This window comes from Protopterus annectens, chromosome 12.part0 (assembly GCF_019279795.1).
Source record: "Protopterus annectens isolate FY-2018-M chromosome 12.part0, PAN1.0, whole genome shotgun sequence".
Lineage (NCBI taxonomy): Eukaryota > Metazoa > Chordata > Ceratodontiformes > Protopteridae > Protopterus > Protopterus annectens.
Window position 1 is genome coordinate 96,930,770 of NC_056746.1, and position 22,309 is coordinate 96,953,078.

At 40.3% G+C, this 22,309-nt stretch overlaps 1 protein-coding gene across 1 annotated transcript in view; it reads right to left on the reverse strand.

Annotated features, from left to right (window-relative positions):
- The window catches only part of LOC122816372 (testis-expressed protein 2-like), a 434,050-nt gene that overhangs the window by 293,783 nt on the left and 117,958 nt on the right, over window positions 1-22,309 (reverse strand). The window contains exons 2-3 of the mRNA XM_044089116.1: window positions 17,310-18,701; window positions 9,775-9,975 (exon numbers count right to left, since the gene is read on the reverse strand). Coding sequence (XP_043945051.1) covers window positions 9,775-9,975; window positions 17,310-18,677 — 1,569 coding nt within the window. The 5' untranslated portion in view covers window positions 18,678-18,701. The remainder of the gene's footprint in view (window positions 1-9,774; window positions 9,976-17,309; window positions 18,702-22,309) is intronic.

Sequence of the window (22,309 nt, forward strand, 5' to 3'; positions counted from 1 at the left end):
TTGTTGTATAAATATTGCATTGGTTAATGAGATTGTTCATTGAGACATTGTTGTATAAATATTGCATTGGTTAATGAGATTGTTCATTGAGACATTGTTGTTTAAATATTGCATTGGTTAATGAGATTGTTCATTGAGACATTGTTGTATAAATATTGCATTGGTTAATGAGATTGTTCATTGAGACATTGTTGTTTAAATATTGCATTGGTTAATGAGATTGGTCATTGAGACATTGTTTGTTGTATAAATATTGTATTGGTTAATGAGATTGGTCATTGAGACATTGTTGTATAAATATTGTATTGGTTAATGATATTGGTCATTGAGACATTGTCTGTTGTATAAATATTGCATTGGTTAATGAGATTGTTCACTGAGACATTGTTTGTTGTATAAATATTGCATTGGTTAATGAGATTGTTCATTGAGACATTGGTTGTATAAATATTGCATTGGTTAATGAGATTGTTCATTGAGACATTGTTGTATAAATATTGCATTGGTTAATGAGATTGGTCATTGAGACATTGTTTGTTGTATAAATATTGTATTGGTTAATGAGATTGTTCATTGGGACATTGTTGTATAAATATTGCATTGGTTAATGAGATTGTTCATTGAGACATTGTTTGTTGTATAAATATTGCATTGGTTAATGAGATTGTTCATTGAGACATTGTTTGACATAAATATTGCATTGGTTAATGAGATTGTTCATTGAGACATTGTTGTATAAATATTGCATTGGTTAATGAGATTGTTCATTGAGACATTGTTTGTTGTATAAATATTGCATTGGTTAATGAGATTGTTCATTGAGACATTGTTTGTTGTGTAAATATTGCATTGGTTAATGAGATTGGTCATTGAGACATTGTTTGACATAAATATTGCATTGGTTAATGAGATTGTTCATTGAGACGTTGTATAAATATTGCATTGGTTAATGAGATTGGTCATTGAGACATTGTTGTATAAATATTACATTGGTTAATGAGATTGGTCATTGAGACATTGTTGTGTAAATATTGCATTGGTTAATGAGATTGTTCATTGAGACGTTGTATAAATATTGCATTGGTTAATGAGATTGTTCATTGAGACATTGTTTGTTGTATAAATATTGCATTGGTTAATGAGATTGGTCATTGAGACATTGTTGTATAAATATTGCATTGGTTAATGAGATTGTTCATTGAGACATTGTTGTGTAAATATTGCATTGGTTAATGAGATTGTTCATTGAGACGTTGTATAAATATTGCATTGGTTAATGAGATTGTTCATTGAGACATTGTTTGTTGTATAAATATTGCATTGGTTAATGAGATTGGTCATTGAGACATTGTATAAATATTGCATTGGTTAATGAGATTGTTCATTGAGACATTGTTGTATAAATATTGCATTGGTTAATGAGATTGTTCATTGAGACATTGTTTGTTGTGTAAATATTGCATTGGTTAATGAGATTGTTCATTGAGACATTGTTTGTTGTATAAATATTGCATTGGTTAATGAGTTTGGTCATTGAGACATTGTTTGACATAAATATTGCAATGGTACATTGTCTGAACATTCTGAAGTCCAAGTACGAAGGACAAAAGTGCTTAATAAATGTTATTGTTTTGGGTCTATTTGGTACTTTTTGGAGTAAGTTTTGTACATTATTTTGTATTTTAACTTTCCAACTAACAGTAATCTGAATCATAATTAACTTTGGGGGGATTCTTAACCATTTCATGAATATGCATAAATTATTTCTTATCTAAAATAGAATGACAAAAAAGTTGTTGCAATTCTTTGCACCCCTTTAATGGATGAAGTTGGTCATTTTTGACCCGACATAAGAAATTCAAATAAATGAATTAATTAATTCAGTCGTATGACATGCAGTCAGTTCATTTGTACACACTAAAGCAGATGCAGTGCATCTGACTTAAAACAAAAATGAGCATTCAAAATCTGACCAGTGGTTGTCATCCCAATGCTTCATGATCGTCCATATAAATCACAAGATGCAGAAAAGAAAGCAGCCTAATATCCTCAAGTCAATTATGGACCAAGCTAGTAATGTTGCCAGACAATTGGGTACAAATACAGCTCTGAATGTGCCATCTAACCATCAAACTTGAAGTGAGGTACTTTCCAGAATTACAGAAGCAAATGGTGTAACTTGCCCACACTGGTTGTTACTAAGGGGGGTACTATGGAGTAGCAGAAATTCACATTCATTTTAACTGGTAGGAGTCCTTGTCTGCCAGCTTTTTATTTTTCCTAGTCATTGATCTTGTCACAAAGCCACCGTACTTGCAGACACTTTTGAAGCTCAGACCAACAGATTGGCTTGCCACTCTAATATTGTTTTTCTCTTCCATATGAGCATTTCCCCCCACTTTTCCTTGGCAGTCTTAGTGAATAAATAAAAATGTTAGCAGTTGGAGTGCTTGCTTTTTGTTTCACTGGAAACGTTTGCACAGAAACACTATAGAAGAGTAATAAATTCCTTTCTACCAGTAGCACGGCTGGTGTACTTATTAATATTACAGTAATAGTTATATAAGCTAACAGAGAGAGTTCTTGTTTGATGTTCTACCATGTTTGCTTTGTTACTATAAATCCACACTGGTCTATTTGAATTATAGGTTCATAGGTTCATAGGTAGGTACTAGGCTATCGGCCCGAGGGCCTACATAAGCCTAGCCAACAAGGTTCCCTGGCTTACGCCACCCAAGAATGTTATTTTCCTGTGCCACCGTCGAGCAGAGACACAGAAGTTATCCCCGGGGTGTATTTCCTATTTCCCATCCACTCATCAAGATTTTTCTTGAAGAGTGCTAATGAAGAACTTTGCTTGACATAGATGGGTAGCCTGTTCCAGAATATGGGAAGTCTCTGGAACAGGAATCTATCACTCCAGCATTTCCTATTTATTGTGGTGACAAGGTTTAGGTCCCTAGAGCATGTAGCTCGGAAGGGTTGGGATTTCTTTAGGTGTAGCATATCCAACAGCTCTGGGTTTGACATAGCTTTATATGTTAGGCAGAGATCACCTCAGAGTAGGTGATATGCTATGGAGTAAAGCTGGAGTTTTTTGAGATGGTCAGTGTAGGGCATCTGTTTGAGGCCAGTAATCCTCTTTGTGAGGTACTTCTGTGGCCTTTCCAGCTGCTGCAGATGTCTTGTGAGGTACATTCCAAAAGGGGCGTTGTACTCTCTAATGGGTCTAATGAGTGTCGAGTAGAGGGGAACAATGACCTCTTTTTTCCTGGATGAAAACCCTTTTATGATGAGGTATGCCATGTAGAAGGACTTCCTGACTACTGTAGCGATGTGACTATCAAAGGACACACTACTGTCCACCTGGGTCCCAAGGTCTCTTATCACACATTCTGTGTTAAGTAGACTGCTGTCTATGTAGTAGTTCATGGGTACAGAGTTTTTACTAAAGGGGATGACAATGCACTTTTTGGCATAGAGCTTGAGGCCATGGCTCTGACACCAGGCATCTGTCTCAATGAGGACCTTCTGTAGGATGTTCACATCATTTGGGGACTTGACTATAGCTCCTAGTTTGCAGTCATCTGTGAACTTCATTAGCCAGAGGCCTTCTGTGTTAGCCTGTACTTCAAAGAAGTAGATACCAAACAGGAGACGTCCCAGGACTGAACCCTGTGGTACTCCACTTGTCACTGGTTTGAGGCCAGATTTGGAGTGTGCAACTTTTACAGTGTGGGTTCTGTCAGTGAGCCAGTTGGCAACCCATCTTGTGACATAGGGATTTATACCTAGTTTAGTGAGTTTAGCTATAATTCCAGAATGGGGAATGGTGTTGAAAGCCTTGGCGAGGTCAAGATAGGCTGTGTGAACCACCTTACCCTCTTCTACGGCTATGGTGACTGTCTCAAAGAAGTTGATCAGGTTCAGGAGGCATGATCTGCCTTTCACAAACCCGAACTGGGTGGGATCCAGATGTGGAGGTTACCAATGTCTTTGTTTATGAGTTCCGTGATGATACGTTCCATGGCCTTGCAGACCAGGCTCGTCAGGCTAATAGGGCGATAGTTCCTGGGATCAGTGGTGGCTCCTCCTTTGTGGAGTGGGATAACTGTTGCTGTACACCATTCAGTGGGCACAAAGCCTAATGTGAGGCTATGATTGAACATGGTGCTTAGGTGGGGAGCCAGTTCGTTCTGAAGTTCATGTAAAATGCAGCCTGGGGTGTTGTTTGTTCCCATGGATGCTGTGTTTTTGGTTTTAGAGAGTGCAGCTTTTACCTGCATAGTTGTGATTACAAGGACTCTGCATTCTTCCTGTATAGATATGGGCCCTTTAGCGGGTGAGGGGGGGGGTAAAGTTAGCACTGAACCTATCTGCCAGGATGCTGGCAATATCAGTTGGTTCTGTAATTTTCATGCCGTTGTGCTGTAACTCAGAGCAGATCTGGGTGTTGCCATTGAGATTCTTGACATAGCTATAGAATGCTTTGTGGTTGTTCTTAGAATCAGTGGTGATTTTGTTTTCATAGCTAGCTTTGGAGGATCTTATAAGGGATCACAGATTCTTACTGAGGCTGACCAGGGAGCTTCTCCACTCGTAGCATTTTACTCTCTTTTGCAACAATTTCTTCCTCCTGTTGTACAGTTTGTTTATGGCAGGGGACCACCAGATTAGCTTCCTTTTTTTGGAGGATAGCATCTTGGTTCTGTTTGGGATAGCACGATCCATGCACTCTTGTAAGTGCTTATAGGGTGCATTTGTGTAAGATTCAGCAGTCGTAACTGTATTGTCCATCTGCATGGGTGTCATGACGTTCACCACTTCTGTCTTAAGAAGCATGAAGTTGGCGTTGGAGAAATTTTTTACTGTGGTTTCCTTAATGGGAGGTGGGGGCGGGATGTGGATATATCAAGGGTGATTAGCTTATGGTCGGATCGGACCAACGAGGATTTGACTTCAGGTGTGGAACACCGGTCACTCATGTTGGTAATGACTAGGTCTAGGATATTGTTGTCTCTGGTGGGGGTGTGGATAAGTTGATCCAGGGCATTGGAACTTATGAATTCCAGAAAGCGTTTTGTGAAGGAGTTGGTACACAAGTAGTTTTCCCAGTTAATGGTGGGGTAGTTGAAATCACCCATTATTAGGGTGTTTGGTTGAACCCTAATATTTTCCAGTACATCAAGAAAAAAGGAGTGGGAATCCTGGGGCATCGTGGGGGATCTGTAGCAAGCTACAATTTGGACTGCAGTTTTGCCCAGAGTTAGTTGCACTTGGATAACCTCGGATGCATTATGCTGAGCAATAAGCCTGGATTTGTGGATATCCTTAATGAATATGGACACACCTCCACCTTTGGTGTTCCCTTCCAGGTTACATGGCTGAAAAGTGTGGTATGAGTTATAGCCTGGTAGTGCAGGGGTGAGTTATAGCCTGGTGGTGCAGGGGTGCTCTCTGGAGCCTTGAACCAGGTCTCAGTCACTACACAGATATCAATGTTCTCCATTTTAAGGAGTGCCTCGAGTGAGTGCATTTTGAGATTTAGACTTCTAGCATTCAGTAGCATTACCCTCAGTTTTTGCTTGCCTGTTCCTGTTACGGTGGTAAATTTGTCATTTGAGCCTTGCCTAAAAAAGGCACTATAGGGGCAGCAAGAGCCTTAGCCAGTATCTGGAATCCCATGGAGCGACAGGTGCAGGCCATCTCTGGCAAAGCATTGTGGTCTGTCAACCATGTCACCCCAAGCAGACAGATACTGGATCCCCTTAGAATGACACCAAAAGCTTAGCCAATTGTTGAAGTCAATCATTTTGTCCTTGTACTGTGGTATCATTCTGGGCGATGGCAGAATGCTACTCAGGACTAGGGTCATACCTGCCTGGGCTACAAGATCGGAGAGCTCTTCCATGTCTCTTTTCATGTAGTCCAGGGAGGTACATCTCAGGTCATTCACACCAACATGGACAATGACAGAGTCATATTTGTACTTGTTGTGGAGTGACCTGAGTATGTGGGCTATGTGGCAGATCCTGGCACCCGACAGGCAGTAACCTTCTCCTTGTTTTGCCTGGTGAGTGGGACATCAGTGTGCCTGACTATAGAGTCACCTATGACTAGTGTGTTTGATACGTTGTTTTGCCATATTGGCTGTGGTTGAGTGGCGCACTGAGTCTGTGGGCTATGTGTCATTTGGGTTGTGTTGGGGGTGGAAATTGCTTGCGTTTCTGCTTTGGAGGTCTCTGTTGCTTGGGCAGATTATTATTGAGAGCCTCCACAAATGTTTTTGTGTTTCTATGTGTGGATTTTGGTGGTATAGATTTAGTGAGACTATGTGATAAGTGTGGTGTGGTGCAAGTGTTTACCTGCTCCTCTTGAATGTCAAGTTCAGTCTTGGCTGGAGAGAGCTTTACCTCCAGTTTGCCTAGATAAGTGCATCTCTCACAGGTTGTAGTGCTGGGTGGTAGGAGGAGAGGGTTGTCTGTGTACATGAGGCAATTTCTACATTGCCCCAAGATGCCCAGATTCATCAGATAGACAGGAGAGAACACTGGGAGTTGACCCTTGGACATGCCTGAATAAAAAAATATTTTCCTCAATTAAGGTCTAAAACGGTCAGCTTCTTAATACGTCATCTAACATGCCATACTATAACCTAATATAGGATGATATCACGTTACTAAAGTTACTTCATTCAGTCACCAGTTACATGCTGTGAAAAGTAATAGGCACTCACACTGTGTGAGAAAGCAGTAGGATTCATTATATATTTTTGATTTTAATGTTACAGTAATAACTGAGACCTCCTTTGGAGGTTTCATTGTTTCAGACGGACTAACGTGTTGAGAAGGACGTCTTGATGAGAATCAGAAAGATTTCTGGAAATTTCTGAGAAACTCCATCAGGGCCTTTGCTTTTAATTTGCTTAACTTGAGGTATGTCTTATTTCAGTTCAAACTTAGTAAAATAACCTTTCTGAGTGAATAGACAACACAAGCATCGTGGTAGCGCTGTTCTTGAATTCGCAAAGTGTACGCTTGTGTACACTTTGTGGTAACCTTTATGATTCTGGCCCCTAGTCTGTTACACTACACTTTCTGTAACCAAGGTAAAATGTGTACATTAGCTTACTGAACCCTCAGACTTTGAAACAGATTGCAAATGTGAATCTGAAATCCAGAAGCAGTTCTGGATCTGCATACATCTTCCCCCCAAGTAAATTTTATTGACGTAATGGCTTTCGGATGCAGAGTTGTGATGCATATAACTTGCCGGAGTCCTGCTGTGCTAATTATATTTTGTCATTTTTTTATATTGTTATTTATACCTAAAGGGTCCTAACCAAAAAAATCACATGCCTAAAGTCCCTCAGCTACCCGGAGAGACTGGAAGCTCTATCCCTTCATTCAGTGTTTATAGACTTTTGAAGAAAGATCTCTGGCTGGTTTACTGTGCTATTAGAGATGTGGTTGACATGGGCCTTCTGTATCTCTGCAAGCCCAATATCTCCACCAACATTAGAACCATTAACCTAAATCTTCACCAGCAGATAAATAAAACACAGTGGAGTGACAAGTTTATTGTCAAATGTCTCCCAAACCTCTAGCATAAATTTAACCATACCTCTCAAGTGTCCAGATTTTCGCAGAATGTCCAGATTTTGGACTCATAAAATTTGTGACTTTCTGGCAAATCATGGGGATGATCTGAGGATTGAAGTCACCAAATAACGACATATGTTTGAGTTTCAGACTTCAAAATCCTTCAAAAAATGTATGAGCATAACCCTTCCCTGCATGTTAAGCAGTGCAAATCACTACCTTCCTTTAAGCACACTCTAGATGACTGGATGGGTATCCACAAATTTACTCCAGGATTGACTGGTATGGCACTCCAGTGGAAAGGAGGTGCAGCCTGAGGGAGTGTACTATCAAGGTGTAAATGATCATAAGCCTCCATGGCCTTAGGATAACTACAAATCTATTAACTGTTCTTGTTTCATCTGGGTTTCGACCAGAGAGCAGGCCAGTGACTTAGGACGTACTGTTACTGATTTTGGGCTTGATGGATGTGGTTATTGTTGCAGGTAAGAGGAGGGAAGGTTCCACTCCACGTTCTGGATTAGTTGGTGCTTGTGCTGAGCTTTCCTAACTGATCCACTGTCTCTTGTGGCTGGCTGCTCCTTTACCCCATTGACCACAGCTTCACAGTGCTGACCTGTGACGCACTCAGCCTGCTGCACTCCTGTTGTTCTAACTGTATTTTGTTTTATGTTGTTCTTGTTTCATGCAGGGATAGACCTGCTTTGCAGAGCACAGCAATGTGCAATGAACTGTATTTTACTTATAGCACAACAATAGTTAATTTTATACTTTTCATTTGGAATTATCTGGGGTGACTAGGGTTTTGTACTTTTCTTGCTGTTTTTCTGGGTTCAGTCAAGATAAAACTGAATCATCTCCCTACTAAAATGTCACTCAAAAGGCCAAGTGGCAAAAAAGCCGAAAACAAAGACCAAAAACACAGGAGAAGAGTGAATCTCAAAAATTGTTCTTTTCCTTATCCCTCCTCACCCCCCTAAAACTTATATATACCCACTCCAATCCCCCCCCAAACTTATATATACCAACTCCAATATAACCATACCTTGGAGAAAAGGGAATATTCCAAGAAATAGCTTCTCAGGCTTATTATATACTAGTCTGTTCTTTCAGCCATTTATTTTCCATATTTTGGGACTTGTTCTAGTGGGTACCAACATTTCAGATGGTTACGAACTGAATCTTGTGACATGGCTCATTTGTTTAATCATAGGACAGTTGTGGGCTCCTTCAATTTAATTTTTGTGGTAGTTCACCAGTTATGTGGCCACTAACAGCTGACAACTTACTTGTTAATGTTGACATGGGTTCACAGTTAGCTCTGCCCCATTCCGTTGCCTCTCTGCTCATGTTAGGAACTCTTAGGTAATCTGGCAATGATTTCATGCTTACTGGTAATTATTATAGTCATTACTTAAAGCTGACTGTGACTGTAATACTCATTATGAGTATTAGGACCCAATATACTTCCCAGACCACTCACACAAGGGGAACTACCAGAAAGAGCGAGTACCAGTTGTACTTTGTTTGACACGTTCTTGGAATAACAGTATGATATAACAGTGGAAGCAGTTGTTGGGCCTTTGAAAATGTTATATGGTATTAGCTGATAAACTATCACTTGGTTCAGATTTGTTAAAACTGTTCTCAACTGAGCAATGTAAGCCTATCTGATAGCTTTAGTGGATCTGTAATAAGATATTGTTATGAAGACACTTCAACTCAAGAAAAGTAGTAAAAATAAAGGAAAGCAAACAAGACTTATTCAGCTGTGCATACGGCAGTAGGTACTGTTACGAGAATCTTAATCCAAGATCTACGTTGTTAAAGTAGCAGGGATGATACACTTTTATTATGACTATTCTGAAACATAAAGTGTGTTATTGGTATGATATACATCAAAAATAAACCACATGGAGAGTCAGTGTGCATTGTGCACTCTTTTATAAGGTGATACTATATTATGACGATGCAGAAGTTCGTGAAGGGCCATTGTGCACTAATTCTGTGCAACATAACAATGCATTATGACCACATATAAAACTGATGAAGTAATTGTGTTACATCGTAACCAGGCAGCTAGCGGTAAATGTTAGTGAGATTAACCTGCCAAAGTATCTGCCTTGTAAAATCAATAAATAAATCTGAAGATATTTGCAAACATCTTGCTCACCTTGCTTTCTGATAAATTGTAACATCGCTCACTGGTAAACACAACATCGTGTTTAGCTTCTTCGAAAGTCGCTTTGCGAGGAATATTATTCTTGGGATATGAAAGCTTCAATGATGAACCTTCTAAGGTCACATATACGGAGTGTGTCAGTGACGCGTGGTACAATTCAGGCTTGTAGAAATATATTTCATTCATCCAGCCCTAAAACAAGACATTGTATAATTATTTGCACATTACTACAAAGAATACAACAACTGGCAGCAAACAACATTTAGCGGCAGTTAATGGTAGCGGCAACAGACTGTCTATTTTCAGCTATATTTGTCCTTTCTTTGCAAACAAATTTTGAGTGATAAAATGTTTGAGACTCTTATTAAATTTCTAGCTACCTTTGTGGCGTAATACTTTTCATGACTTTGATCTCTTGTACTAAATACAAAACTTTACTTCCATGATGTACTTCTATATGGTATCAGACTTTACTGTGTTTTGTACAATAAATGTAAAACACATTTAAATTTAGCAAAGAGACTGACTACTACTTTTATTTGTACAGACTCCTGCAAAAAATGTTTTCCTTTATTACAAAATGAACATCTGCAGTTGGTATAAACTGTCAACTGTTTTCATATAGAAATGCATTAAAAGATCGCATTAAGCTTAAAACAAAATAACTTTTCTCTCACTAGTAAGACTCTGGATTAAGAAAGCATTTTTAGACACTACCATTCCAAAGATATGTTCTTATTTATTTATTAATTTCATTTTTGTTAACTTGGTAAATGACTGGTCCAATGGCCTTTTCAGTCACAACCCAAGCCAAATCCCGAGACTAATAGATTTAAAACAGTAGCATTAGCATTGAAGTAAAATATATTAATATACAGTAGATTGAAACACCACCTCCTTTGGTTTTCACATGTTCATTTTGTGATCTAAAGGTGTGGAATGCATTGTAGCCTTGCAAGGCCAGGGTATTCTCTGAGGCCTTGAACCATGTTTCTGTGACTGCACAGACATCTACATCTTCTAGTGATAGAAGTGCTTCCAGGGAGTCCAGTTTTTGGTTTACGCTCCTAGCATTTAGCAGCATGACCCTTATTTTGTTCTGCTTTGTTAATTTCAAGTTGGTAATGTTGTTTTCAAGATCTTGCCTGAAAAAGGCACTATGGGGAAGGCAAGTGCCTTTCCCAGCACCTGAAAGTCTAGAGGTGCCAGGTGCAAACTGTCTCTGGCAAAGCAGCAGGGTTTGTTGACCATGGCTGCCCAGGCTGCCCTTTGAATGACACCAAAAACTGAGCTAATTATTGAAATCAATTATTTTTGTTTACACTGTGGCATCATTCAAGGTGAGGGTAGTATGCTGCTCAAGGCTAGGAACATACCTGCCTGGGACACACACTCAGAGAACTCGACCATGTCTCTCTTCATATAGTCCAGTGACGGACATCTCAGGTCATTCACACCAACATGACCTGTGACAGAGTCATAACAGTACTTGTTGTGAGAGACCTGAGTGCATGCATGATCTGACAAATCCTGGCAGTGGAAAGACAGCGGACCGTGACTTTCTCCTTGTGCAGCCTGGTGAGTGGGACAGTATGTCATTCTTCCCTCTGGCCTGACTCGTTGGGCACTCATTCAGTGGGACCAGCGTTCCATGTTACAATATACATATACATGTGGGTTCCATTCACGTACTTGAGACAACAGCCCATCAAATGCCTTCAGCTGAATCTCAACTGACTGAAAGCTTAACAGGTCAAAATGTGCATTTCCTGTGGGTTGTGAGGCACAACATATTGAAAAGTGCCTTGCTTTGTACTGCAAGATCATTGCACAGCGGTGATTAGGAATATGTCCTTTACAAACTGCTGTGAAATCTAAGAGATAGTATATTTTAAATTGTGGGGACATGGGGAGCACGGCCTTCCATGTAAAAATAGAAACTGTATTTAATGTTAGTGCATTTACGGATATGTGTGCTGAGGGGTATAAGTCTATGCATGTATGTGATGCGAGAGGATGTACTTATACAATTTTTGCTTATAGTTTGCAGGGTACATTCTTTTGATTGAAAGTCAGTTGACTTTACAGAGTGTAGGCATGTGTGTAGAATGTGACTGAGTGTGTGGGCTATCTGTTTTTTTATCACTTTCAGTGTGATCATTGTTTCATTAGATGGTTCAAGATACACACACACACACACACACACACACACATATATATATATATATATATATATATATATAAAAATAAAACTTCTTCTATTTAAAACAATAAAATAATAAATAATTAAAGTAAATAAAACTCGCAGGCACCAAACAGTTCAATTAAGCTTTCTTATTAGATGAAAGAGCTTCTTCAGAATCATCTAATAAGAGCGAAAGCTTAATTGAACTGTTTGGTGCCTGCGAGTTTTATTTACTTTAATTATTTATTATTTTATTGTTTTAAATAGAAGTTTTATTTTTATATTATTTTCTCTTCTGGTGTATGTTTTTTGTTGTATGTATATATATATATATATATATATATATATATATATATATATATATATATATACAAAAACGGAAAAGGAAACAGTGTTATGCAGTGCTAGCAGTGTCTCTTTTTCAATTCCTCCATAATCTCAAAGGCTGCAAGCAAACTATCAGATATTGCTACTTGGTGAGCAGGGCTTAGGATCATGGGCATTATTCAAGAAGAGAGCACTCGATGGGCTGGACCAGATGAATTCCCTTGCACTCATTCAGTCCTGCCCCTGGTGAACTAGCATCCAGCAATCCTGCAGTATGGGCCAAGGCATGTATGCCTTCCTAGATGCACATGTGCAGTAGCCACTATTCATCATGCATGGAAAAGTTCATGAGTCACAGAACAGTATAATAGCATCTCCAGAAACTGACAGGGTCAGATGTGCCTGTTGATGAGTTTGTGGAGGAACCAAATACAGGGGAAGAGCCTTTGAAGGAGGAGGTGCTTGATGAGGAGCTTGTGAAGGAGCTAGCTGCGGGGGAGGAGCATGTGAAGAATGAGGAGTCTGATGAGGAGCCTATGAAGGAGGAGGTGCCTGATGAAGATCACGTGGAGGAGCTGGCTAAAAGGGAAGAACCTTTAAAGGAGGATATGCCTGACGAACAGCCTGTGGAGGATCCAGCTGCAGGGGAGGAGCCTGTGGAGGAACTAGCTGCAGGGAATGATTATACAAAGTGGAGGTGGGCACAGTAAACATAGCACTGACATCTATGAGCCAGATTAGGTATAACAAAGATTAATAACAATGCTTGTAAAACTAATACCAGGCTATGCTGTACCATTCATGGACTGGCCACACTATGCATCAGAAATCCTGGTAAAAGAATACTAAAGGAGGGCACAAGGTGTCATTATGTGCTCAGGTAGGGAAGGCCAAAGTGACAGTTGTTGGCAATGGTATAATTAGGGGGTCAACTAACAAAAAAAAAAAAAAACAGCTGATTTGGCGTAGTGGTTTGTTGCTCTGACTGTAGTGCACAGGGTCCAGGGTTCAGGACTTGGCAGTGAAATGCATGGCGGTAGCACAGCATTTGCTACAGTCATCCCACTCCATAAAGGGGAAGCAACTACAGACCCTGGGAACTATCGCTCCATTAGCCTGACAAGCCTGGTATGCAAAGCTATGGAACGTATCATCATGGACCTAATAAACAAGGATATAGGCAATCTCCAAACTCTTGACCCCACACAGTTTGGCTTTGTCAAGGTGAGATCCTGCTTGCTGAACCTGACTTCTTTGATGCAGTCACCAAGGCTGTGGATGAGAGTAAGGCATTGCATACCTCAACCTGGTCAAGGTCTTTGATACCATTCCCCACTCAGGTTCATAGGTAGGTACTAGGCTATTGACCCTAGGGCCTATACAAGCCTAGCCAAAAAGGTACCCTGGCTTTCGCCACCCAAGAAAATTATTTTCCTGTGCCCTTGTCAAGCAGAGATACAGAGGTGATCTCTGGGTGAATTTCCTATAACCCATCCAATCATCAAGATTCTTCTTGAATAGTGTTAATGAGGAGCAAAAATCACCTCTGAGTAGGCGATATGCGATGGAGTAAAGCTGGAGTTTTGTGAGACGAAAGCGCACAAATGAACTTACTGAGTGCAGGGGAGGAGCCATCTGGTGAGTCCTGTGAAGAGCAAAAATTACATAAAACAAAACAAAAATATAAAAAGTAAAAAGATGACTTGGAAGTCTGCTGATAAGTATGCGTATTACTGAAGTTCCATTCATGCGGATTGTCACAGACATTTTAAGTCCGTTGGTAAACTCTAGTAATGGCTACCATTACATGCTTGTGATTACTGACTGTGTCACTAAGTTTCCTGAAGCAGCAGCTCTGCAAAAAGGTAATGCCAATGCAATAACCAGATTGAGGATTCCCAAAGAAATACTCTTAGACCAGGAAAATCCACCTGTGTCAAGTTTAGTGCACCAGCTTTGCCAGTGTTTTAAGGCACACTGAAATTTATACTGAAGAACACCACCACAGGAAAATATACTAAGAAGTGTGATCTGCTACTTCTCTACCCTATTTTTGCACCAAGCTTCAAAAGATTTACCTAATTTCAGTTACTATATTATAGAAATCCCCAAGACTGGTGGACATAACAAAGAAAACTTGGAAGAAGAAAAAAATTGCTTACAAGTGTGATAGCACACTTCATAAACTTGTAAGACAAGTTAAAAACTATTATGCCACTAGTTTAAGAGCATATGAAAAGGGTACACAATACGCAAAAGAGAGTATATAATAAAAATGGCAGCATCACAAAGTTTAAAACAGGGGACAAAGTATTCATACTATTTCTCCCTGACAAAAATAAGTCCTTAACAGATGACAAGGAGTGTTTGAGGTGATAGGGAACATAAATAAGTAAACCATGAAATAAGGTAATCTGGAAAGACAAAATAAGACTAGATAGATCACACACATGTGTTAAAACTATTTTCTGTATGCTGTAATGCTGAAATAGTGCTCATGTGTGCAGTGTAAATTCCTACATCCTCCTATGCTATTCAATACCCAAGTGATTGGCATAGTGCTTTCAGTGCTGTGCTGAATTAATTATACTGTGCGTAATACTAGTGTAAAAAAATTAGCAATTCATGACTGAATTAATTATGCAGTTCATTACAACTGAGTTTAAATTCTGCAAACTCAGCACCACAGATGCATGTTGCATAAATCCTGTATTCATGTCAACAGACCTAGCGCACACTTGAGAAGCATCATGTCAGCAGGCCTTGCACTCACATGAGCAACATCATGTCAGCAGACCTAGCGCACACATGACCAGCATCATGTCAGCAGGCCTAGTGCACACATGAGCAGCATCATGTTGGCAGACCTAGTGCACACATGAGCAGCATCATGTCAGCAGGCCTAGCGCACACATGAGCAGCATCATGTCAGCAGGCCTAGCGCACACATGAGCAGCATCATGTCAGCAGGCCTAGCATACACATGACCAGCATCATGTCAGCAGGCCTAGTGCACACATGACCAGCATCATGTCAGCAGGCCTAGCGCACACATGAGCAGCATCATGTTGACAGACCTACCGCACACATTAGCAACATCATGTTAGGAGGCCTAGCGCACACATGAGCAGCATCATGTCAGCAGGCCTAGCGCACACATGAGCAGCATCATGTCAGCAGGCCTAGCGCACACATGAGCAGCATCATGTCATCAGGCCTAGCATACACATGAACAGCATCATGTCAGCAGGCCTAGCGGACACGAGCAGCATCATGTCGGGAGGCCTAGTGCACACATGAGGAACATCATGTCAGCAGGCTTAGCGCACACATGAGTAGCATCATGTCAGCAGGCCTAGCACACACATGAACAGCATCATGTCAGCAGGCCTAGCGGACACATGAGCAGCATCATGTCGGCAGGCGTAGTGCACATATGAGGAACATCATGTCAGCAGACTTAGCGCACACATGAGCAGCATCATGTCAGCAGGCCTAGTGGACACATGAGCATCGTCATGTCAGCCCCCGTAGCCGACACATGAGCCGCATCATGTCGGCAGGCCTAGTGCACACATGAGGAGCATCATGTCAGCAGGCCCAGCGCACACATGACCAGCATCATACCAGCAGACCTAGCACACACATGACCGGCATCATGTCAGCAGGCCTAGTGGACACATGAGCAGCATCATGCCGGCAGGCCTAGCACACACATGACCAGCATCATGTCAGCAGGCCTAGCGCACACATGAGCAGCATCATGTCGGTAGGCCTAGTGCACACATGAGCAGCATCATGTCAGCAGGTTTAGTGGACACACAAGCAGCATCATATCGGTAGGTCTAGCGCACACATGAGCAGCATCATGTCGGCAGACCTAGTGCACACATGAGCAGCATCATGTCAGCAGGCCTAGCACACACATGAGCAGCATCATGTTGGCAGGCCTAGTGGATACATGAGCAGCACAGTATATTAATTTCAACAGCAGCACCTAGAAATGCACTTTTGACAATACAGGACTTCATGTCTCACAAGGAGAAAACAGTTCTGCTTTTATTGGACCCTCAGTCAGTAGCTATATGCCATAATATGATACACAGCTGGTCCCAGTGCAGTACAGGAAAAATGTGATGGATTACATGTAATGAACTATAGCATGGAACATTTCTCAACAACATTCCGTTACATTATACCTATTGTGCAGGTACAAATAGGCACAAGTCTTCTTACATCTTCTTGAACAGTGGATAAATCATTTTGCAATAGCAGATAATGACACTTTCATGAAGCGTAAATAGCAAAATTGATATGCTATACTTTGTAAAAGCCCTTGGGCATAGCCTAAAATGTTCATTAATGTGCACTAACCACACACACACACACACACACACACACACACACACACACACACACACACACACACACACACACACACACACATGCATGCACCCACATGCACACAAGTACACACACTTTTCCCTACTAAGCAGATAAGAAAATACTTTACAACTGGATTGTCACAGTCATCTTGAGCCTTTAAGCATCCACCTGTGTATTCTTTGTCAAGATCTAAATATCTTACATTGCCAGAAATACAAAATTATGTTAAATTAGTGACTATGAGATTAAGATGCAAACAATTAAAAGAAAGGAGACTTTGAAATAGCATCCATGGCTATTGTTTTCAGTAGCTGTAAAACAAATATATTACTTGTTGCTAGTAATGCTTTTCTTTAAAAAAATGCACACGTGCACACACACACACACACACACACACACACACACACACACACACATATATATATTTAGTAAAATGAAAACATTCTTACTGGAAACTGCTGGAAATGATAACACGTATTACAGATTGCTTTGAATTATAACAAAGCCCTCTTTTATTCATACGTGTACTACCAGTTAACAGCAATTTCATGAGTGTTTATTGAGAAACACCTTTGGAGTGTTTCTCTGTTTTTCATAATCACTTTTTTGTTCCAGAAGAAAATGTTACCTGCATAATGTCAGTTTCCTTAGGCTCATTTATTAAAATATCTGAATGAAGCCTTTCATTTGCATGTTTTTTCTTAACAGATAATGGAGGAGGCCTCGATAAAAGCAAAATAATGACCAGAAATGCCAGCATAAATCCACAGGCAAGACCGAGGCACACGCCCGCAATATATGTTGGTAATGGTAAGATAAAATAACCATAAGCCATCAGTGTGAAACAAAGCAGGTTTGTACATGGCAGAGTCTGGCAAGATGGAAGCGGATAAGCTACTTCATTAGACACAGATGGCTGTTGTTCCCTGGTGTCTTCTCTTTCTTCAACTTCAACCACTTGTATCATATCTTCATAAGTATGGATTTCATATCGGGAAGTTTTAGAACTAAAATCACCGTCATACCCAAATGATGCTGAGTCCTTGTGCTGTTTTGTTTTCAAAGTTTCTCCAAGATATGGTTTGGCATTACCTCTTTTAATATACCTAGCCTGTGTAGTTGTCGTATTTATTTCAAAACTCTCATCTCCAGTGATACTGTTGGATAGATTTTGTGAATCTGTAACATAAGTACTTGGCTGAGCTGCTTTATGTTTTGGAGTTCCAGAATGTTCTTCTCCTATTATCTTACTAAGCATACTGAAGGGCTCCAGCATAGCCTCAGACAATTTTCTTTTAGTATCTTCTAGTCTGGCTTCTACTTCTTGAACCTTAAATAACCCCCCCTTATTTTCCGAAGGGGAAATACTCGGGGATGAGGGTGCAGTCTTAGAGTCACTGTTCTTATTTTTAGGCTGGGTTAGTTGTTTCCACAGGAGGAGGTTTAGCTTTGAATCTGACTTCGACTGGATTACTTCTGACTCTTGCTGAGAGAGTTCTGTTGAAATAGATTTAACCAAATTTAGCAAAGGTTTAGGCCTAAGAGAGGGCATGTCTCGAGCTTCAATTTCAGCAGACAAGGACTTAACCAAGTTAATTAAGGGCTTGGATGCCGTACTGTCAGATTGTACTAGAGGCTTCAATTGTGGAGTTTGGACAAGCTGATCAGAGCTGGGGGGATCATCCTCAGATTTACAAACTGAATAAGAAGGCAAGTGCAGCTCTTGAAACGAGGGCCCTTCAGATGCATGTGGGTAGGCGTTTTCTTCAGATGATACTGCTTCCTCTGATAAGGCAGCGGCTGCTGCATCATCTTCGTTAGAAGTACAAAACGCAATGGTATCATCACAGTATCGTTCACATCCTCCCTTCTTCGCAGCAGTGCTGAACTGTATCACTATTTCTTTGCTTTTAGAGTACAGTCCCTCTACTTTAACTTGCACTTCCTCTGAAATGCTCTCTGTCTCTGTGGTGTCTTTCGAAGTGGTACTCATCATTTAGATGTCAGACATTATGTGTTACTGAAAAAGAAACAAAAAAAAAAGTGTGAGACACTATGAATAAACATAATTCACTTTTATGTTACATTAGTAGAATGGACCATAAAGGCCTTTTTCATTTAGAAGTCAGTTACATTAAAAGGTGCATATGGGCTTTGTAGAAATAAGATGGCAGCAGAAATACATAGGCATTCCATACACCATTAACCAAAAGAGCAGAAAAATAATTTCTCAGATAAAATGAAAATTCAAATATAATTAAAATCTGGATGTTTAATTCACCACTTTTTAGGTCACTGTCCAGCCCAGACTGTTAAGTATAGGCAACTTGTCGGGAGAAGTAAAGACAGGCAGAGTTCGACACTTAAAAGTAATGTTCCTGTGAGGGCAGCTGTCGAACACAGAGGAGTAGCTGCCTTCATCAGGCATGCGTCACTGCTTTTTTCTTTTTAAAAGAAAGCTTTAATAAACCCTTCATAACCTTTAAATCCAGTTCCTCCCACTTTGCTATTGTGCAGCCTCATTGGGAAAAGAATGCTAACGAGGCAGTACCAGGATCGTGCCAGGCCATGTTCCGCTCACGTTGATGCAGCTTCACTGATGCATGCCTTGGAACATTTTATTGTAACTGCATAATCATACCCAGGATTATGAACAAGTCTCCAATGATAATGAACCTGCTATATGTTTGAGACAGGCATATCAAGAAACTCACCACTACAACAGAACAAAGCAAAACTTAACCATTCAGCTAGCATCTTCTGGAACTTAGTTGATAATAGGGAAGCTTTCAAATGTCAAGGAGCATGAACAGATTCATGTCACACTCATTTTCATTAATATATTAACTAGCTGTACTCCAGAAGTGAAAGGTGGATAACCATCTGCAGCGCACTGGTACAGCAGTTAACATTGTTGCCTCACAGCAAGAGGTTCTCCAGTTCGATTATCAGCTGGGGTGCCTTCTGTGCGGAGTCTGCATGTCCTCCCTTCGTTCTCATAGGTTTCCTCTGGATACTCCAGTTTCCTCCCCCATTCCAAAGACATGTGTCTGGAGTATTTCTCCCTGGGCCTCCTCTAAAAATATGCTCTGTCCTAGTCAGACTTTCCCAGTCAACAAATGATAAATAAATAAATCCCCTACTAAGTTATATGAATTCTCTGCCCTGAGTCTAGGAAGGCACAGCACCATCCCAAAGATTTTACTGAAAAAAATGTTTACCTGGTAATACAAGACCTTTACTGCATTCTTTCTGCAAGTGACTTTGTGGGCGGGACTTATAATGACAGACTGATAGGTAGGGCAGGAACTTGGTGAAAAGTGCAGATCAGAGTGTAGAACCTCACGTGAGTCATCGACTCCCCCCCCCCCTAAGTGGCATTCAAAGAATGGCTGAACTGCAGAGCATCACACAGCTATGGAACTGGGACTGGACATGTTCCAAGAGCACCTCCACTACAGATAGTCACAAATGTCTCATATTGCACTGCAGAACAGATAGTAATAGACCGCCTCTAACAGCATAGTATCAGACCACTGATAACAGGAATGTTCGCATCTCACAAGCACCACAGTTGCCTGTTGATTGTAGTATCAAGTGCACATATTTATGCTCAACTCCTGAGAGACTTGCTTGGCTACAAACATCTGCATTAGAAGCTGAAGTTAAGTAAAACTTGCAGTACTGTATTTTAGTATTCTGTTAAGTACAAACTTGCAGTTTTAAAATTACTGTATTTTCATTTTTTTTCCATTTCCTAATTGTTTGTTTCTGAAAAGTGTACTGTGTGTCTCTCTGCAGTTAGTTCCCCACCCTCCTTCCCTGTTCCTGTGTTGGTATTAGTGTTGGTGGCTCTGGAATTGCCCGCCCCCTCCTGTAAGTCTGTATTAGAACACTCCTCCTGGGTCCATCTCATTTGCTCACTTAACCAAGTCCAGTTAGATCATATTCTGAGTCTAGTGTTCCCTCTACTTAATAAAGAGAGATGATTTGAGAAGGCCATCCCACTTAGGTTCTTCCTTCCTCTCTCCTTGCACTTAAAAACATTTGCACTTTTATTCATCTGATTTTACTGTATTTGTCTTTCCTCCTACTTTATTTTGCTTTTCTTAAAAGTACTCAATTTTATTTATTCTGCTGCATTTATTACTGCTTGATAGTAGCCTGATTAAATTGTACCTGTTATTCTAAGTCTTTTGTTTTAAGCACTTGGGCTTCATACAGGCTGTTTTACATTAAGAAGATTTGTGGTCTACACTGTTGTGGTAGGACAGGTAGCTTACATCCTTCTAAGCTGGGAATTCCTGATTGAAGGCCCAGTGTCTACTATTCTAAAATTGTATTAGTTCTGACTTAAGCACTTGGGCTTCAGGCCAGTTATTCTACATTAAGAAGGTTTGTGGTCTGCACTCTTGTGGGAGGAGAGGCTGGATTCTGCCGTTCTGAGCTGGGAATTTGTGGTCACAGGCTTATTGTGCCTGCTTATTTGAACTGTTTCTTTTTGAAATTGGTGCACCTTGTTGCTGTAGTATAGACCAGATTCAGGCATGCTGAATCGAGCTTTGTTTGTATAACTTGAGCAGTGATCCAGGCCATCTTTTTTTCGAGAAGGTTCCCCTGTATCCTAGTAGCAGGAGTGTGCAGTTAGAACTTGTCTGATTGAAGACTGCTGGAACAGTGCTCAATTCTGAGGTTTTTTTCTGGTTAATTGGGTAACTTGTTTAAACCAGTTTGTTTGTTTTCTATTGTTTTATATATATATATATATATATATATATATATATATATATATATATATATATATATATCAATTGCACTTTATTCATCTGCTTTTACTGTATTTGTGTTTCTTCCTACTTTATTACTAGGGGCATTGACTACAACTCTGATATGCGATATATAACAATAGGTATCCTTTCTTGTACATTTAAAGTGGTTTTTTTTAGTGTATCTGCTTTATTTTCTGAAAAAAAAAATATATATATATACTTGTTTCTCACCTTTCTAAGCTAGTATAGTCCAGTTTTCAGGTTAGTGCTGAATCCAGGGCTGTGTTACAAATCTCTGTGTTTGCCCATACCTTACTTGGATAGAAGGAAGTTCTCTGTTAACCTGTGAGAGAGGGGAGCTTTGAGCAGCCTATCTGTCCCTGGAGGAGTGGTTTCAGCCCAGGAATTAGTAGTTTATTGGCCATTTTGGGCTAATTTCTATCTCTTTCATTTCCCTGCTATAAATACCATATTTACCCGGTTTTGCACGCCGGGCAGCACCGGTTAGCTAGGGTAAAAATATTCCCAGCTCCACAAAGTCTCCTCTTCAATTTTTCCCTTGGAACTAGACAAACTTTCAACTTAAGCACTCAAGCCATTCATTTCTCAGCCCGGCACTTGCTCAAAACTTATAGCAAGCACTTATAAACCCTAGCACTAGACTCTCCTGTACTGTACAGAAGGACAAGGCTCTCTATTCGACCTTACCAGCCATCCTTTAAAACAGTTCACTGCACCTATCCAGGCATGTCCAAAGGGCAGTTTCAGGTGAACTCTCCAGTCCAACTGGTGAATCTGGGCATTTTGAGGCAATGTTACAACTGCCTCATGTATACAGACAACCCCCTCCTCCTACCAC